Here is a 24,852-nt window from a genome sequence, read left to right on the forward strand (position 1 = left end):
TTTTTTTCATTTTTACCTGTACAGAGAGGACCTGGAGGCCTGGAGCTCCGGAACCTGGAGGCCTATCCAAAAATTCTTAAATCTGGGGGAAATTCATCATATAAGAATGATTTTATCCCTAATAACCTATCCTCTCAGTCCAAAGATAAAGCCAATAATCACCGTTTACGCAAATGTGTCAGAACTTCCCCCCCCCCTTATATACTATTGGCCGAGACATATGCTTAAGATAATTTAATTACATTAAAATATAAATATTTACTACAAATTTTAACTGTTTACAATATTTAAGTATTGATTTTGGCACGACCTCTCTGAACAGAGATCAACTAACGACTGTGGTCATCATATCGACATAAGCAACCCCAAGGGGGTGGGGGAACGGTTCTTTTCTTGGAATAAAAAATCTACCAACTCATGAAAATTGATTTAAACTAAAAAAATGGTTCAGTCTTTCAAATGTAAATTTGATCTAAACAAGGTGCGATATAAAGGGTGGTGCCTGTCCCCCCCCCCCCAAAAAAAAAAAAATGTTGTGCCTATAATCACGTGATATCACTTCATAGCACGGTTCAAAGTTGCTAATTTTTACAAATCATCTCACCTTTCACCAACAGAATAACATTTTTTAGGGTGAGAGAGTTTAAAAATAATTTGTCTATTATCCTCCTTAAAGATGAAAGTTAAAACACCCACCCCACCTTTATTGAAAATTTTAACCTTCCCACCAAAAAAAGCTTTTATTGGAAAACTATTAATTAATCTTATATTAAATTTAAATTATATTAAACTAGTTAAATATAAAAGTAACAATTTTTAATTATGCTTTTGTCACAAAAACTTGCTGAAATTTACAATAATTTACAAATATTTTAACAAAAATAGATATGGTAAAATTGTAATAGCAAAATTGGCCCTAAAAATATGAATTTGGTAGCTTTTAATTCACTACCGTGGGAACGGTGCCTTTTCGTCATTCTCACGAATTTGGCAATAAAACCAGTTTTGTTCTCTATGGAGCGACTACTCTTCAAATATTACGTCCGTCAATACATCAGATTTTTGTATTTTGGCGTATTTTTAAAACTTTGAATAAAAGCTTTAATCGATCAAATACTTAACGTTTACGATTTTAAATGATATTTTAAAAACCTCGAATTGTTCAAAATATTAAACCTATCAAAAATTTAATTAAATCTAGATTGCTTTGCTCATGTTACATTTCAAGATTTAATTTTAGAGATGCTTTTTATGCATATATATCTAGAAATCCATTTATCCAAAACTAAAGTTTTATATAAGATCTTGTAAAAGCTTCTTCGACTTAAAGGGCGAATATAGGTTCGATATGATATGAGCTTATATAAAAGGTGCCATTTCATACTTTTAGAATATCTATGCCAAATTTAAAAATTCAAAAAAATCCTTAAGTAGATTTTGCAATTTTCTGTTTCAATTGAACATATGATAAATGAGATTAACGACAAACGGTTTATTTTAGCCCTTTACAAGACTTTTTTTTTACTATTTTGCTTAAGTTTGATTGACTATTACAATGGCACGCATCTTAAATGATAATTTAAATGTTTATTATTTTAGATTATATACTCTTTAATTCAATTTTTAAAAAGCGTAGAAATAATTTGCGTAAAAGTTTTGACTAGGGTAAATAATACGTCTTAAAGTTTATTTTCTGTACAAAGATCATTGGTTAATTCTGGAAAATATAAAAACCCCGATGTACGCAATTTTAACACACACACACACGAACCTTAAAAAAACAGGGATTTGAAATCATCCTTCCTCCAAGAAAATTTTATCAATTTTTTTTTTTACTTTTTACATTATTTGATGTTTTTTTAAACTTTTAAATATTTTACTTTATATAATTTGTATTAAGGTAGAAGATGGGTATATTTACCCCTGATTAATTGGTTTCCACGTTATTACGACTATCCCTTAACGAAAGCTTTTTAATTCAACCTTGCCACGAAGCCTTGTGTGATGCTAGGGTGTTTGAGTTCTTAGGGAACCACACTAATTACATAATATTATCTTGAGTTAGAAAGGTTTTAAGCTATAAACAGACTTATACAATTAGATATGTCAATATCCTTAAGTTATTTATAATCTATATAATGGCACCTTTGAAATAAGCTCATATTATATCAAACCTATATTCGCCCTTTAATTCAAGAAAAACATGCAGGCTTTTTGGTAATAAGCACTGAGTTGCTACGTTTTCTTAATTAAGGACAACAATGAATGATAAAAGCTATATCTGTACAGACAAACGGACTGGCCCTAATTGTAAAAATCTTCATTAAAAATGTTGTATTAAACTAACCTACATTTTGAATCATCTTGGAAATTATTACTCTGATATTAAGTTAAATAAGAAATTAAATCAATAAAAAAATTAATCGTATCGAGTCGCAACATTTAAAAAAAAATTCCTAACTGGTCCATCATACCAAGTTTGAACTCGATAGGACAATTTTAACATTCCGCAATTACGTACAGATGGACGTACGTACCAATCATGATTATGGTAATTAAATCTTCACTTGTAATAACATCCAACTTAATGAAACCTTAAGATGTCGAAAAAAATGGTTGTAGATGAATTTTAAAGCGTCATAATCACAAAGTAAATCTTACATGATAGGTAGAATTACGTACAAACCCTAGTTGACGAGCGACGGACATTTTGATTTATAAAGTGGCTTCGCTACTAAAAAACTGCATATCTGAACTACAAAGTTGAATAAAGTCTTTCTGTCTATCTACAATTTGAAGGTTTTAAGCTATTTTCCTGAAGGGTTAGGACTTCCCCCCCCCCCCCTTCAATTAATGTTCCCCGCCACACAAAGAAAAACACTCCGACACTTCTTAGCTGCTTTTAGGATGGACAGACAAATGTATATTTAGTATTATAGACACACCCAACCCGAGGGCGTGCTAGGTTAGAAAAAAAAACCCAGAATCGGTTTACACACACTAGTAAAATATAGGTTTTTTAGCCAAAAAGATGAATACTCTAGAAATTCGACCAGATATCATTTATTTATACCTATATAGAGAGCCCCACGTTTTTATTTAAATCATAAGTGCATGGCCTAAAGAATAAATTGCATTTGAACTTGAGTGTATTTTTTCTTGAAAAAAAGCTGTAAAATTATGTTTTTAAACTATAAAATTCATTTTAAAAAATCCGCAAGTTGAAAAATTAAAAATCCGTGAAGCTTTTTACTTTTTAGTAATAAAATTAATTCTTAGTGTGATTGTTTCTTAAATGACAAACATGCCATAGTTTGCAATAGATCATTTAAAGTAATTGTGTTGCTTGTGAAAGAAAAGGCAAGAATTGCCAAGTTATTGAGAAAAATGAAACGTTGTTTGTTCTTGTAAATCTTGTGCAAATTAAGGAACTAACAGGTCTTTGTAATACTTGTAAAACATATTTATAAACATATTTTTTTTAATTATGAATTATAAATTCAAAGTGATGTGTCTATTAAAAGCAAAACTTTTCTGAAAATAGTGTCAGTCCGTTCGTCCGTCCAGATAGTTTTTTCCGTTAACTTGGGCATGTTTTGTCTTATTGATTTTAAACTTTGCATGGTGATTCCTGTAGTAGTTAAGTATTTATGATTTAGAAAACGTGGCAAATGTATAATAGTTACAAGAATGTCCGTACTCAGTTTTTCAACAAAGGGGGGGGGGGGGAAATGTGGTGACTCGTCACACGACATACCAGCAATTTTATTTTGGGTGCTACTCCCTTAGTTTTAGAGATAATTGGATGAAATCTTTTGGGCTGGGTCACTAATTACCCAAACTATTGGTATCTTTAAAAAAAAACGGCGGCGAGACCGCCGCTCCCGCCGCCGTTTTCCGCCGCCACCAAAAAAAAATTTTAGTGCATTTCTCGCCGAATTAGGCAATTTGGAATCATTTGAGATCATGTTATTTTTATCAAAAATTTTTCCCCTTACAAGCAAGTCATTTTTTTCAAATTCTCGTTTATCAAGGTATATCTTAAATACAGTATGCTACTCCCTTAGTTTTAGAGATAATTGGATGAAATCTTTTGGGCTGGGTCACTAATTACCCCAACTATTGGTATCTTTAAAAAAAAACGGCGGCGGAACCGCCGCTCCCGCCGCCGTTTTCCGCCGCCACCAAAAAAATTTTTTTATTGCATTTCTCGCCGAATTAGGCAATATGGAATCATTTGAGACCATGTTATTTTTTTCAAAAATTTTTTCCCTTACAAGCACCCCTTGCGGGAGGACTTTCAAATTCTCGTTTATCAAGGTATATCGTAAATTCAGTGCTACTCCTGTGCTTTTAAAGATATTGAAACAAAATCTTTTTAGGTAGGTCAGTAAAAAAATATTTGAATAAAAAATGGCGGCGGGACCGCCGCTCCCGCCGTCCGCCGCCGTTTTCCGCCGCCACCAAAAAAAATTTTTTTATTGCATTTCTCGCCGAATTAGGCAATTTGGAATAATATGAGACCAAGTTATTTTTTTCAAAAATTTCCCCTTACAAGCAACCTTGCTCCCGCCATCCGCCGCCGCCGTTTTCCGCCATGGACCCAAAAAAATTTGAAAAAATAACATGGTCTCATATGATTCAAAATTGCCTAATTCGGCGAGAAATGCAATAAAAAATTTTTTTCGTGGCGGCGGAAAACGGCGGCGGACGGCGGGAGCGGCGGTGCTGCTGCCGTTTTTTTTTGAAAGATACCAAAACTTGGGGTAATTAGTGACACAATCAAAAAGATTTCATCCAATTATCTCTAAAACTAAAGGAATAGCATACTGTATTTAGGATATACCTTCATAAACGAGCATTTGAAAAAAATGACTTAAGTCCCCCCGCAGGGTTGCTTGTAAGGGGAAAAATTTTTGAAAAAATAACATGGTCTCAAATGATTCCCAATTGCCTAATTCGGCGAGAAATGCAATAAAAAAATTTTTATGGTGGCGGCGGAAAACGGCGGCGGGCGGCGGTCCCGCCGCTGTTTTTTTTTTGAAAGATACCAAAACTTGGGGTAATTAGTGACACAAACAAAAAGATTTCATCCAATTATCTCTAAAACTAAAGGAGTAGCATACTGTATTTAAGATATACCTTCATAAACGAGAATTTGAAAAAAATGACTTAAGTTCCCCCGCAGGGTTGCTTGTAAGGGGAAAAATTTTTGAAAAAAATAACATGGTCTCAAATGATTCCAAACTGCCTAATTCGGCGAGAAATGCAATAAAATTTTTTTTTGGTGGCGGCGGAAAACGGCAGCGGGCGGCGGGAGCGGCGGTCTCGCCGCCGTTTTTTTTATCGATACCAATAGTTGGGGTAATTAGTGACCCAGCCCAAAAGATTTCATCCAATTATCTCAAACTAAGGGAGTAGCACCCAAAATAAAATTGCTGGTATGTCGTGTGACGAGTCACCACACTTCCCCCCCCCCCTTTACTCCAATTTTGTTTTGACATTTAGAACATATATTTTGATTATTCTATAAGTGTTAATGTTCATTCGTCCTAGTGACATATTCCAGTATGAGAATCTGAATTGCTATAATAATCTTTTCAAAATCTTTATATACTTTGAAATTTATTTTAAATTTTGAATGCCATCTTAGTTAATTAAAGTATTTCTATACAAAAAAAACTAATTTTATTGTGGATTTAAAAGAACTTAATATAAAATAAATGAGTAAAACTTGTTGAAATGATGTTAGATCTATGGAAAATAGAGGGTATTATTGTAAAATATGAAAAAAATTAGGCCATGCACTTATGATTTAAATAAAGACGTAGGGCTCTTTATATAGGCTTAAATAAATGATATCTGGTCGAATTTCCAGAGTATTCATCTTTTTGGCTAAAAACCTATATTTTACTAGTGCACAGGATGTACTGGGACCTTATGGTGAGTTCAGAACATGCTTTCCCTTGTATGGGAAGGTACTAAGTACTAACTCAATTTAGGGAAAGCATGTTCTGAACTCACCATAAGGTCCCAGTACATCCTGTGTAAACCGTTTCTGCGGGTTTTTTTTTCTAACCTAACACGCCTTCGGGTGGGGTGTGTAGTAGGGTGGGTCGATTTTGGACATTTTTTTTCTGAGGCCAAAGCGGGGATCTGCACTCAATTTATATAGATATAATACACCTCTGGATGATTTAAAATTTATCCTAAGTCTTAAAACTGCTGACGACCAGACATTCAATTGTATAGCTATTTGTAAATGGGAGTCAAAAATTTATTGAATCAGAACTATGGCTTCATGGTGCTCCCTGGAAATGCCTTGAGTAGCTGAGTCAGGAACTTTTGTCCGTTACAAAAAATCTCGTTCCTAGCCTGAGAAAATCTAAAAAACCTCTACAAATTGGACAATTCTGAATAAACCTTTAAAAATTTTGTTTTTTTAGTGATTTCTAAGGCTAGGAACAAGATATTTTGAAACGGACAAAAGTTCCTGATTCAGCTCCTCAAGGCCTTTCCAGGGAGCACCATGAAGCCATAGTTCTGATTCAAAAATTTTTTTGAATGTCGTCTTTGCATACTAATAAGTAATGAATTATATTTTTAAGTGGTCGTGTTCTAAAACTCAATTTTTTAAAATTCTTTTTCGGTCAGAAATGTTTTTAAGGTTAATTTTATCTGTTGCATATCCCCGCTTTGTCTAATTCCGATATGAACCCACCCTAGTGTGTAGAGTACCTTTAGTACTAAAAACAAGGATGACAACATCCATAAATAGCAAAGCTCAATAATTTTAGATGGACATCCGAAAAAAAGAACTAAAGATCAGAGTCATAAAACACTATATTTGAAAAGCTGGATCGACTGCAGGTCACGGTAAAATATTGCTGGTAAGCAATATTTCCAAAAATGAATTTTAAAGGCTGCTTGCTGCCAAACGGCTGAACATACAGATCATGCCCGCACACTAATACAAGCGGCATAAGAAGGCCTACAAATAATCTGCAATAGCCATAAATCAATAATGCATAAATATCTCGCAGTGCAGAGAAATGCGCGAAAAAGACCTATTTTACGCGTTCTTTTCAGTGAAGCTTTCCCTGTGCATAATTGGATCTTGGCTATTCCATATTATTTGTAGGCCTTCTTATGCCGCTTAAAATGGTGTGCGGGTATGATCTGTACGTTCAGCCGTTTGGCAGCTAGCAGCATTTAAAATTCATAGATTTTTGGAAATATTTCTTACCAGCAATATTTTACCGTGAACTGCAGTTGATCCGAAAAGCTTTTGATTGCAGTGTAATCCATTTTAATTAGTAAGGAAAACGTGAAAATCTAGGAATCGAAGTGGTACCCCAACCCATAAGCATATCTTAATGATACTTGGTGTAGATACTTGGATATGTAGAATGTGAAATTATTCACTCCCTAAATATTTCAGCCATCAATCTTGATTAGGAGCAGATACATACTGTTTGTTTCCCACATAGCTTTAAGGACTGACTGACTAATGGATGGACAGATAAAGTAAACTATAAAGTATCTTCACTACATTGTGTTGTATTAGGTAGTACGGACTGACTGACAGATATAGTGAAATGTAAAGCAGCATTGCTACTAAAATAAGGCTGACAACATCCATAAAAGCGAAGCACTGAAACAGTAGGACAAACGAACATTAACGCTTGAAGAGTGTCAAAACTGAAGAATCAGAATATAAATGTTTATAAGTGTTTAGTTAAGGGGGGGGGAATGTGGTGACTCGTGCCACGACATACCAGCAATTTTATTTTGGGTGCTACTCCCTTAGTTTTAGAGATAATTGGGTAAAAATTTTTTGGTTGTGTCACTAATTACCCCAAGCTTAGGTATCTCAAAAAAAATGGCGGCGGGACCGCCGTTTAACGCAATTTTTTTGCCGCCGCCTAATTAGGTATAACTTAAATTCAGTGCTTCTGTTCTTTTGAAGATATTGGAACAAAATCTTTTTAGGTTGTTTTTAACCTCCCCCCCCCCCTTAATTTTGGTACAAAAAAAACGAAAATAAGGGGAAGGGGGATAGTTTTAAACCTCCTCCTTAATTTTGAAAAAATCCCCCTGGAAAAAACGACGAAACCTGATATTTCGAGTATAATTTTTAAAAATAGTATGCTTAGTATACAAAAATAGTATGTTAGTGGACAGTATAGACATATACCCCTCCGCCATTAAAAAATTTTCACTGTTTTTTCGTATTAAAACCTTTCCAATACATAAAGCTGTAAGATTTTTTGTTTGAAGCTCAAGTTTTCAAAAGTTCTTTGTTTCGAAAAGCTTTAAATAGATACCGGGATAGTTTTAGGCTATTTTGAAGCCACCTTCCTACATTTTAAAGTCCCTAAATATAATCAACAGTACATAGATAGAGCAAGTATTTCCATTTTAATTTCTAAATACAATCGTTATTATTTTTCTAAAAAATAAAGAAAAAAATTCCACAATATCATTTATTGAAAAAAATAATAATTTTAAAATTTTAAACATCACAGGGTTATTTTATTATATATTTATATAAGAAATATAAATTCTTAAAAATTATTTTTTCAAAAGAAGGCGTCTTAACTTTTTAAATTTTTATTTTAAAAAGCTAGTCTGTGTTTTTAGTAAGTAGTAGATGTAAAATTTTCCATAGAATTTAGATATGCAATCGGTTTTTTTTTGTAGACCTCTTATTTTTCAAGTAATTTAAGTTTTTTTTTTAAATGATAAAGTCGGATTGAAGGTACTAAAACACAATAGAAGAAAATTGCCATTATGAACAAAAATACTAAGACCTTTAATTTGACATCTTACTTTTTGAATTCTGTCAGGTAATTATTGAAATAATCGATTTTTTAAAACCTCGGTTTAATCAAAACTTTTAACATGAATAAATCCTAAAACAGGCATAAAAAATATGGGTTCATATATATACCTTTAGAATCAGAAAAATATTATGAATCCATTGTAAGCAAAATTTTAAAAAAATGGCCTAACATATTATGTTAAACAGGCAACACTTACTTTAACCACCTCTTTACCCCCTTCCCATTTTTATTCTCAAAACAACATTTAAGATAATAATTTCATATAATTTCTTTTATTGAAGTTTATTTACTATTTTGTAAACTTTTTATTTCAACTTTGCTTACAATGGATTTGTAATATTTTTCTCATTCTAAAAGTATATATAAACACCTATTTCTTATGTCTGTGTAATGATATATTTATATTCAAAGTTTTTATTCTTGTAGGTTTAAAAAAATCGATTTTTTCAATAATTACTCAACAGAATTAAATAAGTAAGGTGTCAAATTAAAAAATCTTACTATTTTTGTTTATAATGGCAATTTTCTTCTTTTTTTTTGTTGAGTTCTAGTACCTTAAAACCCACTTAATTTTTTTTTTTTAAATCTTAAATCACTTCAAAAATAAGAGGTATACAAAAAAAAAATGATTGCATATCTAAATTCTATTGAAAATTTTACATCTACTACTTACTAAAAACACCGACTAGCTATTTAAAATAAAAATCAAAAAAGTTAAGACGCCTTCTTTCTAAAAAATACCAAAACACAATTTAGTGAAGTAAGTGTAATTTTAGGTATTTAATAAAAAACTATAGCCTTATGTATTCAGGGATCTTAAGGGAAAAAAACAATGGCCGATAAATTTATATATATCCCCAATGATGATTTACAAAACTGTAGATTAAAATTAATGGCAGAAAAGTTTGATCTTCCAAATTAAATCTTATCCATATCCAAAGTTTTTGATCCAATAAATAAGATACCATAGTTATCAAACTTTAGGTACTGGTGTAATTTACAGTCCAATGTCTTCTCCCTCATTAAAACTATCAAATAATATAATAAACACAAAAAATGCTTAACGAAGAAATCAAAAGATACACAAAGCATAGAATCAGATACAGTAAAAATCATATACAAATAACACAAAATAATAAAATGTTGAAGGTGGATTTTTTTTGTATATAAATTCTTAAAAATTAGCCTCAAATCATTAAAAGAAGTATTAAAAGCGTTGTTAAAATTATCACTATAACTTATAGAATATATGTTATTTTATAAAATAAACTTTATTTGTGATTGTAATCTATAACTAAAAGTTTATGGAATTACACAGAATTTAAAAAAATACCTTTATTTTACATGAGGAAAAACACATAATTTTCATGTTTACAGTTGGAACTTAAATCTATCAAATAATATAATAAATACACAAAAAATGCTTGAACGAAGAAGTAAAAAATATACAGATCATATGAACGAATCAGATACAGTAAAAATCAGATTCAAATAACACAAAATAATAAAATGTGGAGGGAGGGTATCTTTGTAAAAAAAATGTATAATAATAATTAGGCTTAAATCATAAAAAAGTATCAAAAGATTTGTTAAAATTGAATTTTATCTTCCAAATTCTATACACATTAATTTTCATATCATTACAAATTTTCTATTTATCACAGAGCCAAAAAAAAGAATCATCATCAATCATCATCATCATCATCATCATCATCATCATCATCAGATGATGATTCTTGTTGATTTCTCCTCTTCAATTCTTCCACCAAATACATTCGGCCTGCCTCTATATATTTTTTTTCCTCGGTTGGTCCGTCAGGGTTATAAATCGGATTAATATTTATAGTATCATCATGTGGAGTAACAAAAAGTGGAGTTCCAGAAGGTTCAAAAGGATCTTTCCTAACATGATAACCTTTGAAACAATCCCCATTCCAACCATACGTAAAAAAATTGACTATCACATACAGAGGAACATCTTCAAAATAGGACTTTCTCACATAATAGTAACACTCTTCAGGCTGTCCACGATGAAATCGGAATCTGTACACTTCGAGATTATCGAGCCTCTCATTGATGATGCTGAGAAGATTCTCTAACATGAAATAACTGGCTTCAATCTTCAGGCTTTTCAGTTCTGTCTTGGAAAGATCATCAGTAAGCTCATCATCTCTCAAGAAATCCAGGATAATTTCAAATCGTTTAGGGTTTCTATCTATGAAGTAGGATCCATCCTTCAACATAGCAGCTGGCTGAATTGGTGAATCAATTTCAAACATCTTTGCCAGAACAGATTGAGACTCTTTCAACAGGGTCTGTCTGGTGGTAACAAACCTAAACAATTTAGAGTTAGTGATGGCTTTTAAAAATGTAAACGTTTATTGATCTGTATTTTTAGTAACGAAGCTACTCTATACTTTGAAATGTCCGTCTGTCCGTAAGAAACGTTTTGGGGGATGCATATTTAAGTATAAAACATAAATAGCCGTCGGACTGCTTTTAAGCCGCTTTCTTTTTCAAAACAGATTTTCTCAGCTCCTATAAAAGATGGAAGGCTAAAACTTCTTGACAACATTCCCATTAATATGATGCATATTTAAGTATAAAACATAAATAGCCGTCGGACTGCTTTTCAGTCGCTTTCTTTTTCAAAACTGATTTTCTCGGCTCCTGTAAAAGTTAGAAGGCTGAAACTTCTTGTTATAACTTTATAACATTACTTGGTATAAGAGTAATAATCAAGTATAAAATATCAATAGCGATCTGACTGCTTTTAAGCAGCTTTTTAGCCCATTTTCTTGCAAATATTCCAAACTTTATGCTCAATAATTAGGTATAAAAAATCTATGGTAGTCTGACTACTTTTAAGTAGCTTTTCTTTTTAAAACTTTCATACATAAACCTTAATTTTTTCTTCTATGAGAAATCAAATACCTTTTGCCCCATCTTTCACCTTTTCTGGTCGTTTTTTTTCCTCTTCCCTTTCCCTTCTAATATGACGTAAATCAGAATAGTTCAGCAATTAACAGAATCCTTTGTTTACAGACAGGCACATATCCTGTTATTTTTAAATTTGGATGGTTACCTTTTACCACCTACATTCAGTTCAATGACATCATTGAATGACATTTTTTTCTCCGCAGATAATTCTGAAAATAGAAATAATAGGTAATTTTGATATACTTTTTAAAAAAAGGATTAAAAAGTTTAAGGTTAGAATCATTTTCAGGGGGTTTTTGAGCTCCCAAGCGGACTATGGAGGGTGGCAGGGGGATGACTTATAAATTAAAAGTAAGTTTATACTAATTAAAGCTACATGGGTCATTAAGTGCTTTGCAGCCACCTTCCTACCTGTTGGAGTCCCAAAATATAATCAAAACAAGGATGACAACATCCTTAAAAGCGAAGCACTGAAATGGTAGGACAAACGGACATTAACACTTGTATAGTGTCTGAACTGAATAATCAGAATATAAAGTATAAGAGTCGAAGAAAAATTGTAAGTAAATTTGTTGAAAAACACAGGAATAAGGTATAACCAACAAGCAAAAAAAAACTAAAATAATATACCAAAAATCAGATCAAACGGGAAATTAGATCACATAAAAATTTGTTGTTAAAAAAGTAGAAAATCAACATGTTTAAAATGGACGTACGGACGTTCTGGTAATGATTATAGAGTTGCTACGCTTTCTAAATCGTACCTAACTACTAAACGAATCACTATGCAAAGTTTGAAATCGATAGGATAGGACAATTCTAACATGCCTAAATTAACAAATAAAAGCTAACTATCTCGGACGGACGGACCTACCCTAATTATAGAAAAGCTTCGCTTTTAAAAATACATATGAGCAAATATTTCCACTTTCAACATTTTTTTTATTCTTCAAAAATAATGGATAACTTTTTCTTTAAAAAAAAAGAAAAAATTCCATAATATCATTTATTGAAAAAAATAATAATTTTAATATTTTTTACATCACAGGGTTATATTAATATATTTATTTATAAAAGAAATATAAATTCTTTAACATTAATTTTCAAAATTTCTAAAAAAATACCAAAACACAATTTAGTAAAATAAGTGTAATTTTGGGTATTTTAATTAAAAACTATACCTAATGTATTTAGGGATCTTAAGGGATAAGACAATAGATGATAAATTTTTATATATCCATAATGATGATATACAAAATTGCCAATTCTGTAGATTGAAATTATTGTTTGAAAAATTTGAATACCTAATAAAAGTACAAAGTTTTGATCCAATGAATAAGATACCATAGTTATCAAACTTTGGGTACTGGTGTAATTTACAGTCCAATGTCCCCTCCCTCACTGAATCTATCAAAGTATAATCTAAACTATTTATCAATCTTAATTTTTTAGGTAGGTACTAAATTCTTCTTAAAAAATAAGATCAAAGTTAAGTAACCCATATATTAAAATGAAAATGTTTTAAAACATAAAAAATGAAATAATGTTTTAATTACATCTGTGAAAAATTCTATTATGTTTTTATCTATATGAAAATATTTTAAATAATAAAAAGTAAATTTGTTTAATTTGTTTTAAATGCTATCACAACAAGTCAATTCCAAATTTCTGTTTAGTATGGCTTCGAAACCATTTATTACCCGCTGGATTAGAACTGGTTCAGTATGAACAAGCATGTAAAGCAACGAATTACAGCAATTTTTCAACGAATATCAAAATAAAGTACCAGGCCTTCAACTAGTTTTAATCTTACATTTTTTATCTTTATCCGCTGAAAGCTGTCTATAATAAGATGCGATAAATAACTATTACAATATTCACGTTGTATTTTGACTTGTGTGAAGATTTGAAGATTTACTTTCTTGAAACTCCTACAGCTGCTGGCCTGATAGTTCTTCCCTGCAGGATATATCCAACCTTCTGAACATCTATGACTGTGTTGGGCTCTTTGTCTGGCATTGGCACCTGAAATATTATTATAATTACAATAGGCTCAAGAACTTTGGATACTTTCATTGAAATAATAATATGGATATATATTATGCGTGGATATTATGACAGGGGGAAAATTGTCATCAATTTAGGTTGCTAATGCCGAACATGGATATGATTTATTGGTCAGTTCGTCCATCAAGTGAGGGGATAGGGTAAAGGGGGTGGATCGCTTTAATAGCTAGCTATAACTTTCTCTTTATTAGATTACATAATGATCTAGTGTAAGATCCTGAAGTATTAATAAATCCATTAATATTATTCTATTTACAAAGATTATCCCAGGGAGAGAGGGGACATTGGACTGTAAAGTTACACTAGTTTTAAAATCTTTTTCATTGTATTATACTTTGTGCACTCTTATTGAATTATGATTTACTGGTTCCTAACTAGTGTGTTTAAACGCTAATCAATAATAATGTTCATGTTTAGATTGAACCTGAACAGTCATCAAATGATCAAATCAAAGTACAAAGCACAATCAGCTGTTCGATATAAAAAGCCTATTAGTCATCCTATTATATAAAGTAGTAAGCGTTTTTTGTCTGTCCCGAAGGATCTCGCTAACCGCTGAACCGATATTGTTCTCCTTTACAGTGAAGCTTCTTATAGGTCCTGGGGAGGTTTTAAACTATTTTGGAGAGGGTGTCTTCACCCCCCTCCCCCTAAAAATATTCTTTAAACTCTTTTGAAACTCAAATTTAAAATGGTATGAGGTTAACTTTTCCCCCTCCTACCAGTTCTCCTAGAGGCTTCTAGGGGCGTAGCCGCTAGTAAGAATATATAGCAAAGATACAAACAGCTGCTTCCTTCATAAGTCATAAAGTCACAGAATATCTACATTATCTACAAGGACGTGCGAGTGTCATGTCACGTGTCAATCATGGGGTGTATCACAGAGATCTAATTCAAGTTATGCTTTCAGAATTCAAGCTTCTAATAATGACAAGGTGAGTCAGTTTTGTCATAATCTAATGAAACTTTAATTCATCATCCATCTGTCCAAACTGTTCAACCAATAATAAATGCTTACCTGGAAAAGAGCGTCGTGGCGGTTGGGGTCAAATTTTTCTCCCAAGGGATTCTCCTGCTTTAATCCATGCCTCTCAAATACCTGTAAAATATAAAGAAAATAAATGTCAAATTTTTATTTCCAGTATGGCTTCGAAACAGATTAATATCCGCGTGAATAGAACCGGTTCTCAGCAATACTGAATAATCTTGTATATTGTATCGTATTACAAACAATTTTCCATGAATAATAAAATCAATAGTAATCATAAAATTAATACCGGTTTTGTTTTTCGGGCCTTAGGTCTGTTTGGCTAACAAAACTGGTTAAAATATTATTTTTCTATTTGAATATCCGCGGAAATCTGTCTCTCTCTCAGGATTCCTGTTTGTCCGTCTGTAACGAAGGATCACGCTGTCCGCTGAACCGATATGGTTCTTCTTTACAATGAAGCTTCTCATAGGCCCAGGGAAGGTTTTTAACTATTTTAGTGGAGAGTATCTCCCACATTAATTGCCCCTAGAGGAATCTAGGGGCATAGCCGCTAGTACTTACATGTAGTAGTTGAGATTGTGTTAGCTTGAGTCCTTGATGCATATCTTTTAAATAATGACTCTTACTCTAATATTATTATTAATAATATTTATATAAAGTAACAGGATGTCTGCCTGTGTGTATAATACTTACATGAAGTAGTTGAGATTGTGTTAGCTTGAGACCTTGATGCATATCTTTTAAATAATGACTCTTACTCTAATATTATTATTAATAATCTATAATACAAAGTAGAACGATGTCTGTCCGTCTGTCCGTCTGACCGTCTGTCCGTCTGTCTGTCCGTCCGTCCCTTAAGATCTCGGTAACCACTGAACCGATCGGATTCTACTCTTCAGGGTATATACCTATTGGTCCTGTGGTGGTTTTAAGCTATTTTCTTGGGGGGTGGGACACCCCCAACCCCCCCAAAAACAGAAAAAATCCCCCCCCATTTTTTTTTTTTTTTTTTTTTTTTTTTTTTTTTTTTTTTTTTTTTTTTTTTTTTGTAGAATTCTTTTGTAGAAATATTCTTTTGTGAAGAATTCTTTTGTAGAAGAATTCTTTTGTAGAAGATTTCTTTTGTAGAAAATTTCTTTTGTAGAAAATTTCTTTAGTTCTTCTTATTTTTTTTTTTTATTTTTTTTGTTGTCATCTCTTGGGGCAAAGCCCCTAGAGGCTAGGGGCGAAGCCGCTAGTATTTATATAAAGTAACAGGATGTCTGCCTGTGTGTATAATACTTACATGAAGTAGTTGAGATTGTGTTAGCTTGAGACCTTGATGCATATCTTTTAAATAATGACTCTCACTCTAATATTATTATTAATAATATTTATATAAAGTAACAGGATGTCTGTCTGTATAATACTTACATGTAGTAGTTGAGATTGTGTTAGCTTGAGACCTTGATGCATATCTTTTAAATAATGACTCTTACTCTAATATTATTATTAATAATATTTATATAAAGTAACAGGATGTCTGCCTGTGTGTATAATACTTACATGAAGTAGTTGAGATTGTGTCAGCTTGAGTCCTTGATGCATATCTTTTAAATAATGACTCTTACTCTAATATTATTATTAATAATATTTATATAAAGTAACAGGATGTCTGCCTGTGTGTATAATACTTACATGAAGTAGTTGAGATTGTGTCAGCTTGAGTCCTTGATGCATATCTTTTAAATAATGACTCTCACTCTAATATTATCATCAATAATATTTTGATACATGTAACAGGATGTCTGTCTGTCTATCTAGTACTTTCCCTCAAAGGTCCTATCGGGCACTGAACCCTCGATTTAAGTTCATGTAGGCAAATTGACAGAGAATATTTAATCGATAAGACACAAAAATTGCCAAATATATTTTAATTCGTGACAGGAAGGGAGGGGACATTGGACTGTTTTTTTAAGCTAGTCCCCAAAGTTTTTAAATAAGATTTTCTTATTCGCTGCCTCAACTACTTTGGGGACTTTCATAGAATTTTAATTGATTGGTTCATTAAGTAGTGTGTCCAAATGTTTCAACCAGTGTTCTGGAGCCGAAGCCGGAGCAGCAACATTTTTGGTGGAGCCGGAGCCGGAGCCGTATTTTTCGTTAAAAACGGCTCCGGCTCCAGACTAGCTAAAAATGATTTTTTAAAGTAATATTATAATTTGGCAACGATCTATTTCCATATAATAAACTGAAAAACTATTGTTACTTAACAAATAGACACACATCCTTCTACTTTTATATAGCTTTAATCAAATAAAAGCAAAATATTTTATATTATTTATTTTATTTTATCAAATTCAATAATGAAAAAAAAATGATATATTAATTTTAAGGTAGGAGCCGGAGCTGGAGCCGGAGCCGGAGCCGGAGCCGCATCAAAATTATACGGCTCCGGCACCCTGGTTTCAACCACTAATTGAAATCTATGGAAGGGGTAATTTTGTGCATCATCATTAGTGATGTACATCAACTTATCGGCCATTGTCATATCCTTTTAGATCACTTTTTTTTGTTGTATATTATTGATTCCTTAAGAGCATCTTCAGAGACACTGTCAACAGCCTTGGCTAGTACATCAGCTACATCAAGCAGATCCTAAACATAATCTTTATTAAGAGTATCTTCAGATATACTAAATCATCTTTGTCTGTCAGCCAGTCCGTAACGTTATTGGGGAAATATGATTTTAACGACTGCCATTAATGTAGCTGTTTTTTAACGTTTCCTGATTCTTGGAGTTATTGCATATTATCTCTTTATTTGGTAAGAGAACTGAACATATGCTTAATAACTTAATTCGTCTGTAAGTTTAATGTTTATTTCATTATGTTTTAAATGCTTCATTACTTATGGACGTTGTCATCCTCTTTTAAAATAATATTAAAGAAACTTACTTTACAAAATCCTTGAATTCCAAAAACTTTCGCATCTGCTACTTGTTTATTCATTCTAAAAATAATGTATTGATCAGAATTTTTTATAAATTTATCACAAAATGATATGAATCATTCCTTTCAATTCAAACGTTTGCATGATAAAGAAAAAAAAGAAAGCTCGAAAAGACGTCCATGATATACAGCTTCTTAAAAAAACACTCCCACACCCTGTAAGAGAATTGAACTATCTTACCTATTTCTTAAATTTTCAAAATCCGCGAGGCTGCGCCTGTATTTATCCAGAAGGTCAGCACTTTTCTCCTCCATCTCTACAAGCTTGGCCTCCAATAATTTCTCCTTCTCTGTCTGTTCATTTGCCTCACCCTGCCCTCCTTCCTGTTAAGTATACAGGGATCAATACATAGATCTAAAGGGATAAAACAATGGCCGATAAATTGATGTAAATACAATTACATCCCCCATAAAAATTACCCATTTCATAAATTACAATTAATGGTTGAAATTTTTGGACACTCAACTTAATGAACAAAGTAATTAAAAGTCAATAAAAGTCCCCAAGATTGTTAAGCATACGAATAAGACAACGTTACTTTGAAACTTGGGGGACTAGTGAAGTAAACACCTAGTGTCCTCTCCCCCCCTGGGTTGATTAGATGCTCTATAACAAGCAGTGTGGTAGGGGACATTGAACTGTAGATTATCAAAGTTTTTAAGCATGATCTCCCAATCGCTGGAATAAAAAACCGGGTACTTTTAATTAATATTGATTGGATGGTTTAAAATAACAATGTCCAAAATATTCAACAGAAAGTGTAATTTTGTTCATAATAAGTTGAAAGGGGCAATTTCACGAAATGCATTTAAACTTAATTTAGTGAACCGCATATTTTTTGCTAAATACCTAATGGGTTAAACTAAATTTATATGGCATAGGTATATTTGAAAAAATTTCAATTTTCTACCATGAAGTTTTGAAAATATCAAGACTTGAAAATCGTCTTTTTAAATTGCATATATCACAAAAAGACTATTTTTAAGTCTTGATATTTTTAAAACTACGTGGTAGAAAATTGTAAATATTTCAAATGTATGCTATATCAATGCAGTTTATCCAATTAACCAGAAAAAAATATACGGCTCACTAAATTAAGTTCAAATGCCTTTCGTGAGACTACGCCTTTAAATCAATTTATCGCCTATTGTCTTATCCCTTAAGATCCCGTCTGTAAGTATTATAGTTATTTACCAAAAATGGGATTTTCTCAGCTGCTATAAAAGATGGAGATCTGTATTTGAGTAGATTCACATAAGCACATGCATTAGTAACTTATTGGCAATCAGGCGACATATTTGTAAACAAAGTATTTTTTGTGTAATATTTCTAATTTTATGAAATTAAAAATTGCTGAAAAAATAGGTATGTTTTTTTTTACCTCTTTAGATTTGTCTGCTGCTTCTTCTGTAGATTTACTGGAAAACAAAAAGCGTCTCTGAAAAATTAAGATTATTAACTATCTTCAGATTTTCTTACCGTTTGATAAGATTGATAGGAATATTTTGGATTTATTACATCGTATTATAGACAGCTTTCCGCGGGCGGCGGATATCAAAAAAAAAAAAAAAAAAAAAAAAAAAAAAAAAAAAAAAAAAAAAAAATGGATGTTATGTTGGCCACTTCTACGCAGTACATCTACCTCCAACATCAGCAGCAACACCACCAGCAGCAGACGTGGAGCCAAGAGCCAACGCTTACAATCTCCCATACTTCAACATGGGAATCGTCATCACTACCATCATGTCAAAAGGTTTTTCACTAGATTCGACAATGAGGACCTTCCCTCAGCAGCACAGTGTTTTTAATATGCCCGACAAAGAATAAGATCTTACCAGCCTCTCTTATTCGGCTTCTACTTATCATCGCTGGTATTGAACAGAATCCAGGACCTTGGTTCTGTCCAGTATGCACCAAATCTGTTGGCTCCACAGCAGTACAATGCTCAGCATGCCTGGCCTGGCTCCACGTCAAATGTACAACATTTAAAACATCAAAAGAACGCAGAAGATTCAACCACTGGACCGGACCATGCTGCAACATCCCCCCACCTGTTCAACAACCCCCCCCTTCCCCCCAACGTAACCCCCCTTCATCCCCACCCCCTAACCCCTCTCAACGCAACTTCCTCCCCAACAGAGGCTACAACTCCAGAATTTTGCAGTATAACATCAATGGCATCATCGGAAAAATTGATGAATTGCTCCATTACATGGAACGGAAGAAAATCCTTATATCTGCAATTCAGGAGACAAAAATGACTGCTAAATCTAAATCCATCAACACACCGAATTACACATTTGTCAGACAAGACCGAGGTACTGACAAAGGTGGTGGATTGGCCTTCCTTGTCCATAAGGATGTCCAGTTCACACTAGAGGCAACACCTTGTAGCTTGGCACAAGATCCACACATGGAAATTATGACCATCAGTATTCCAGGGGACGAATCACCCCTTAAAATAAGAAATGTGTATATTCCCCCACAAAGCAGCTGCACTCAAGGTTACACACCTAAGCTTGAAGATCTCCACCTAGACCTAGGAGACTCTTACTACATTCTTGGTGACCTGAATGCACACCATGATCTCTGGCTGTCTGAATCCACTCCTGACACTAGAGGAAATGCTCTTGTCGATGCCATAGCCAACCTTGACTGTGGTATCATCAATGAAGACCTTCCTACCAGAGTCACTAACACTGCTTCAACATCACCTGATATCAGTATTGCATCATCTAATCTCCTTCCTGTTACCAACTGGACTGTTGAAAAGAATATGAGCTCCGACCATCTACCCATTATCATCAGCTTGACGGCAGAACTTAAAAAATCTAGCTCCAAACCTTACACCTACATTAATTTCTCCAAAGCCGACTGGCAAGGCTTCCAAAACCTGACAGAGAAAATTTTTGCAAAGGCCCGCCCTGTCACTAATGTTCACAAGGCTGAAAAACATTTCCGGAAAACCCTCCAAAGAGCTGCCAGAAAATACATTCCTGCCGGTAGACTCCCTAAAATCTACAATGCCCTACCTACCAATGCCGCTAAACTGATTGATAAAAGGGATGAAATCAGAAACTCCAACCCTGCTGACCCTAGGCTTAATGACCTCAACAAAGAGATCAACCAGAAGATAAATGAACACCGGAAAAGTAAATGGCAAGAACACCTAGCCAACTGCCCCTCTGGTTCAAAGAAGCTTTGGTCAACAATTAAGAGTCTCAACAATGGTCCCCGACAACCTGATAATCAAGGTATAACATTTGATGGTAAAACTTTCATGGATGCCAAGAAAATTGCTAACAAATTTAATCATCAGTACACGCCGCCTGTTAGCAAAAAACCTCTCAAACAGCTGAGAAAAACACTTCGCTCCATGAAAAAGAAGTCTAAACACCAGCCCATCAACTTTACCCCTGCACAGACCCTTGCAGCAATCAAGAAGGCAAAGAACTCTAAAGCACTTGGACCAGACAACCTTTCTCCTATCATGTTGAAAAATCTTGGCCCACATGCCATCAATTTCTTGACAGAGATTTTCAACAAGTGCATGCAGAGTTCCATCATTCCGAGCATTTGGAAGACAGCAAAGATCATCCCCCTCCTGAAACCAGGTAAAGCATCTGATCTTGGACCCAGCTACAGACCTGTTTCGTTACTGTCTCCAGCAATCAAGATCTTAGAGGCCCTACTTCTACCTCTAGTCAACGATGCCATTGAACTTGCCGACCATCAGCACGGTTTTAGGAAAGGGAGATCAACGACAACTGCTCTCCAAGCCATCCTCGACCACATTAACACCGGCCTCAACCAGAAGAAACCTGTCCAACGAACCGTTTCAGTCGCCATCGACCTTTCCCGTGCATTTGACACGGTGGACCATCAAATCCTCCTCGATGATATCAACCAACTAGATCTGAACGATTATATTAAACGGTTTCTCTGTGCATACCTACGTGGTCGACAGACATATGTCCTGTTTAGAAACTCAAAATCTAAATTCAGGAAAATGAAACAGGGTGTACCACAAGGAGGTGTTTTGTCTCCCATCCTGTTCAATCTATATATGTCTAAGATGCCCTCTCCGCCTGGCAACATCAGATTAGTCTCATATGCGGATGATGGAAACATCTTAAACTCAGGAACACTGATCGAACCAGTTGTGCAAGAAATAAACTCATATTTATCTACCTTAAACACCTGGTTTAAATCACGAAACCTCTTCATATCTCCCTCTAAATCCTCAACAACACTTTTCACCACCTCCTCCAACGAAATTGGACTGGAGCTTGCTGTAGATATAGATGGGGAGATAGTGCCTACTGAGAAGAAACCTAAAATCCTCGGAATCACGTTTGATGGACTTCTTTCTTTTAAACAACATGTTCTCAACACCAAGACCAAGATCCAGGCCAAGAACAACATCTTGAAAGCCTTAGCAGGATCTACATGGGGTAAAGAGAAAGAGGTCATAATCAACACGTACAAAGCCACAGGTCAATCACTGCTAAACTACTGCTGTCCCATCTGGACGCCATCTCTCAGCAAAACATCCTGGTCTGAATTACAGGTAGCTCAAAACAATGCTCTAAGAATTGCTACGGGCTGCCATAAAATGACCAACATTGATCATTTACATGACGAAACAAAAATCATGAAAGTACAACCACACTGTGAGATGATCAGCAAGCAGTTCCTTCTGGCCACTCAGAAAAAGGACCACCCAAACAAAACTGACCTGAAAAGACCCCCCCCTCCCCGTCAAATGAAGGAGACACTCACTTCAAAATTTGGCAAGGAAGTTAAACCTCTGGCCAAAAATTTGACAGATGAGAACTATAAGACCAAACTCAAGACTATTCACACCAGATCTGTCAAGAATATGTTAAACACATATTCAAATAACAAAGTGTTAAATACACGTCCTCCAGAAATTGACAAATCTGAACGAAAATTACCTAGAACCACCAGATCGACCCTAGCCCAACTAAGATCCGGCTACAGCACCTACCTAAATAGTTATAAAGCTCGTATTGACCCCAGTTTAAGTGATAAATGCCCCAACTGTGACGAATGCCATACCACAGATCACCTTTTTAACTGTCAGAACAACATAACAACCCTCAATGTCAGAAGCCTATGGAAAAAACCTATTGACGCTGCCAGATTCCTAAAACTGGCAACAGATGACGAGACCCATGAACAAGAAGTATAAAGGGCTACAACAACAACAACAACATCAAAAAAAAATATAGCAAAAAAAACAGTTATGTTGGTTGGGGGGGAGGGGGGGGGGGGGCTAACAAAACTGGAATTAATTTTATTATTTAATGATGATAGAAAAATGTCTGTAATACAATGCTAAACATGAATTATCAGTATGGCTGAGAACCGATTCTGATCCATAGGATATTTATCAGTTTCAAAGCCATACTGGTAATGTTATACCTGATTTAATAAAGAATTTTCAATTGAAATGCTTCTAGGAGTTAAATTCAAGACAACTTTGTCCTAATTTTTTATTTTATTCATTTATTTGCTGAAACTGAAATAATATTATATTAAAACCAGTAATTGAATCAGTAACAGTTACAAGCCTTTTTCACTCCAGAGGAGGAGCATAGGCCGCTGAAAATTTGTCAGTGTTTCTGTAACAATGTGGCTTTTTTATGGACATGGGATAGGGTTGTCAGCCCTAAGCCTTATAATTGCAGTGTAAAGCATCCATTTGCCCATCAGACAACCAACCCTTTGATTGCACGACCTTTATCAGAAAAGTCCTAAATGTACATGGTAGTGAGTTGCGCCTGTTTTGGGCCAAGGCATTCCCCTTACTAACTATTCATGTCGCGCACCTGACATAGCAGCAGTAGGAACCATTTTAAGCGTCTTTAGTTATGACGCGGTGTCGGACCGAGATTCGAACCTATCACCTTCCCGACGACGAGCGGATGCGTTACATGTTATGCCACGGTTATCAGTGATTGAATCGTTTGGAACTAATGATTTTCAACTAACCAATCAAAGTTCAGTAAAAGTTACCAAAGTTTTGGTTATCATTACTTGGATTTTACACCAGATTATCATGTACTCAAATAATGTGAAACTCGTAGCTGGCAAAAATAGCGATCTCTCCCAACCAACCCTGTTTACCCCATCCCCTTCCCTCCAACTGGATGAACTGACTGACCATTAAAGGAGTTCCATATTAGCAAGCTAAGTTTTCTCATGTCAATATATCCATGTATTGTATATCCTATATATATTATTAAATGAATAAATTCCTTAGTTGAGGTGGCAGGTAAACATTTCCAAGACCCGTGCAAATTTCTGAAACAATAAAGGTTTGTTATCAATGTGCAAAAAGTAACAGGAGCTGTGTCTGTGCATCTATCTCGAATGAGCTTGCTAATCGCTAAACAAATATGGTCCTCCATCTTGATCTTCAGTGTTGCTTTTTATTGGTAATATCTATTTTGGGGGAGGGTAAAACCACCTTCCCAAGAGAAATCGCCCCTAGAAAATATGACCCTCCCAACACAAAAAAATTAATCCCTTAAAACTAGAGTTAAAATTAAATTACAGAGTTGCAAAGCTGTTACAGGAATCACCATGCCAAGATTAAAATAGATAAGACAATTCTAACATGCTTTAATTACCGATAAGAGCTATTTGACGCGGACAGACGTACGGACCTGCCCTAAAGGTAGAATAGTTATTTATCGCATCTTATTATAGACAGCTTTCCACAGATAATAAAGTCTGTTTTATCAAAAAGTATTAATCTTATGATATTTATTTTAATATTCATGTAAAATTGTCTGTAATACGATGCTATGCATAATTTTTAAGTATGGCTGAGAACCGGTTCTAATCCAGATCACGGATATTTATCAGTTTCGAAGCCTACCTGGTTTGAAAAATAAATCTGTATTGGACAGCATTAGTAACTGATCTTAGCATACTCGACTTGCAAGCCAGGTTTGTTGCCATTCTTATTTTACTAGCAGTGGATAA

At 33.9% G+C, this 24,852-nt stretch overlaps 2 protein-coding genes across 4 annotated transcripts; both read right to left on the reverse strand.

Moving 5' to 3' along the window:
* Positions 1-8,478: 8,478 nt before the first annotated feature.
* Positions 8,479-12,000, reverse strand: LOC145327289 (uncharacterized). Of its 2 annotated transcripts, XR_013882136.1 has the most exons (3): positions 11,932-12,000; positions 10,296-11,180; positions 8,479-10,115 (listed from the first exon to the last, which is right to left on the reverse strand). XR_013882136.1 is itself a non-coding variant. In XM_080170902.1 (2 exons), the coding sequence occupies exons 1-2, from the start codon at positions 11,973-11,975 to the stop codon at positions 10,532-10,534; spliced, it is 693 nt and encodes a 230-aa protein (XP_080027028.1). In that variant the 5' UTR covers positions 11,976-12,000; the 3' UTR covers positions 10,170-10,531. The 2 variants fall into 2 exon arrangements, 1 of the variants encoding a protein (XP_080027028.1); XM_080170902.1 differs by lacking the exon at positions 8,479-10,115 and having other exon boundaries at positions 10,170-11,180.
* Positions 12,001-13,372: 1,372 nt separating this feature from the next.
* Positions 13,373-24,851, reverse strand: Roe1 (grpE protein homolog, mitochondrial Roe1). 2 transcript variants are annotated; one of them, XM_080170900.1, is made up of 10 exons: positions 24,746-24,851; positions 24,118-24,165; positions 23,284-23,344; positions 19,217-19,273; positions 18,016-18,158; positions 17,781-17,835; positions 17,416-17,481; positions 16,130-16,195; positions 14,872-14,952; positions 13,373-13,811 (listed from the first exon to the last, which is right to left on the reverse strand). In XM_080170900.1, the coding sequence occupies exons 1-10, from the start codon at positions 24,826-24,828 to the stop codon at positions 13,701-13,703; spliced, it is 771 nt and encodes a 256-aa protein (XP_080027026.1). In that variant the 5' UTR covers positions 24,829-24,851; the 3' UTR covers positions 13,373-13,700. The 2 variants fall into 2 exon arrangements, with proteins under 2 accessions (XP_080027026.1, XP_080027025.1); XM_080170899.1 differs by lacking the exon at positions 16,130-16,195 and adding an exon at positions 16,522-16,587.
* Position 24,852: the final 1 nt, after the last annotated feature.

The sequence above is a fragment of the Acartia tonsa genome, chromosome 8, assembly GCF_053477335.1.
Source record: "Acartia tonsa isolate MP-2025a chromosome 8, ASM5347733v1, whole genome shotgun sequence".
NCBI lineage: Eukaryota > Metazoa > Arthropoda > Copepoda > Calanoida > Acartiidae > Acartia > Acartia tonsa.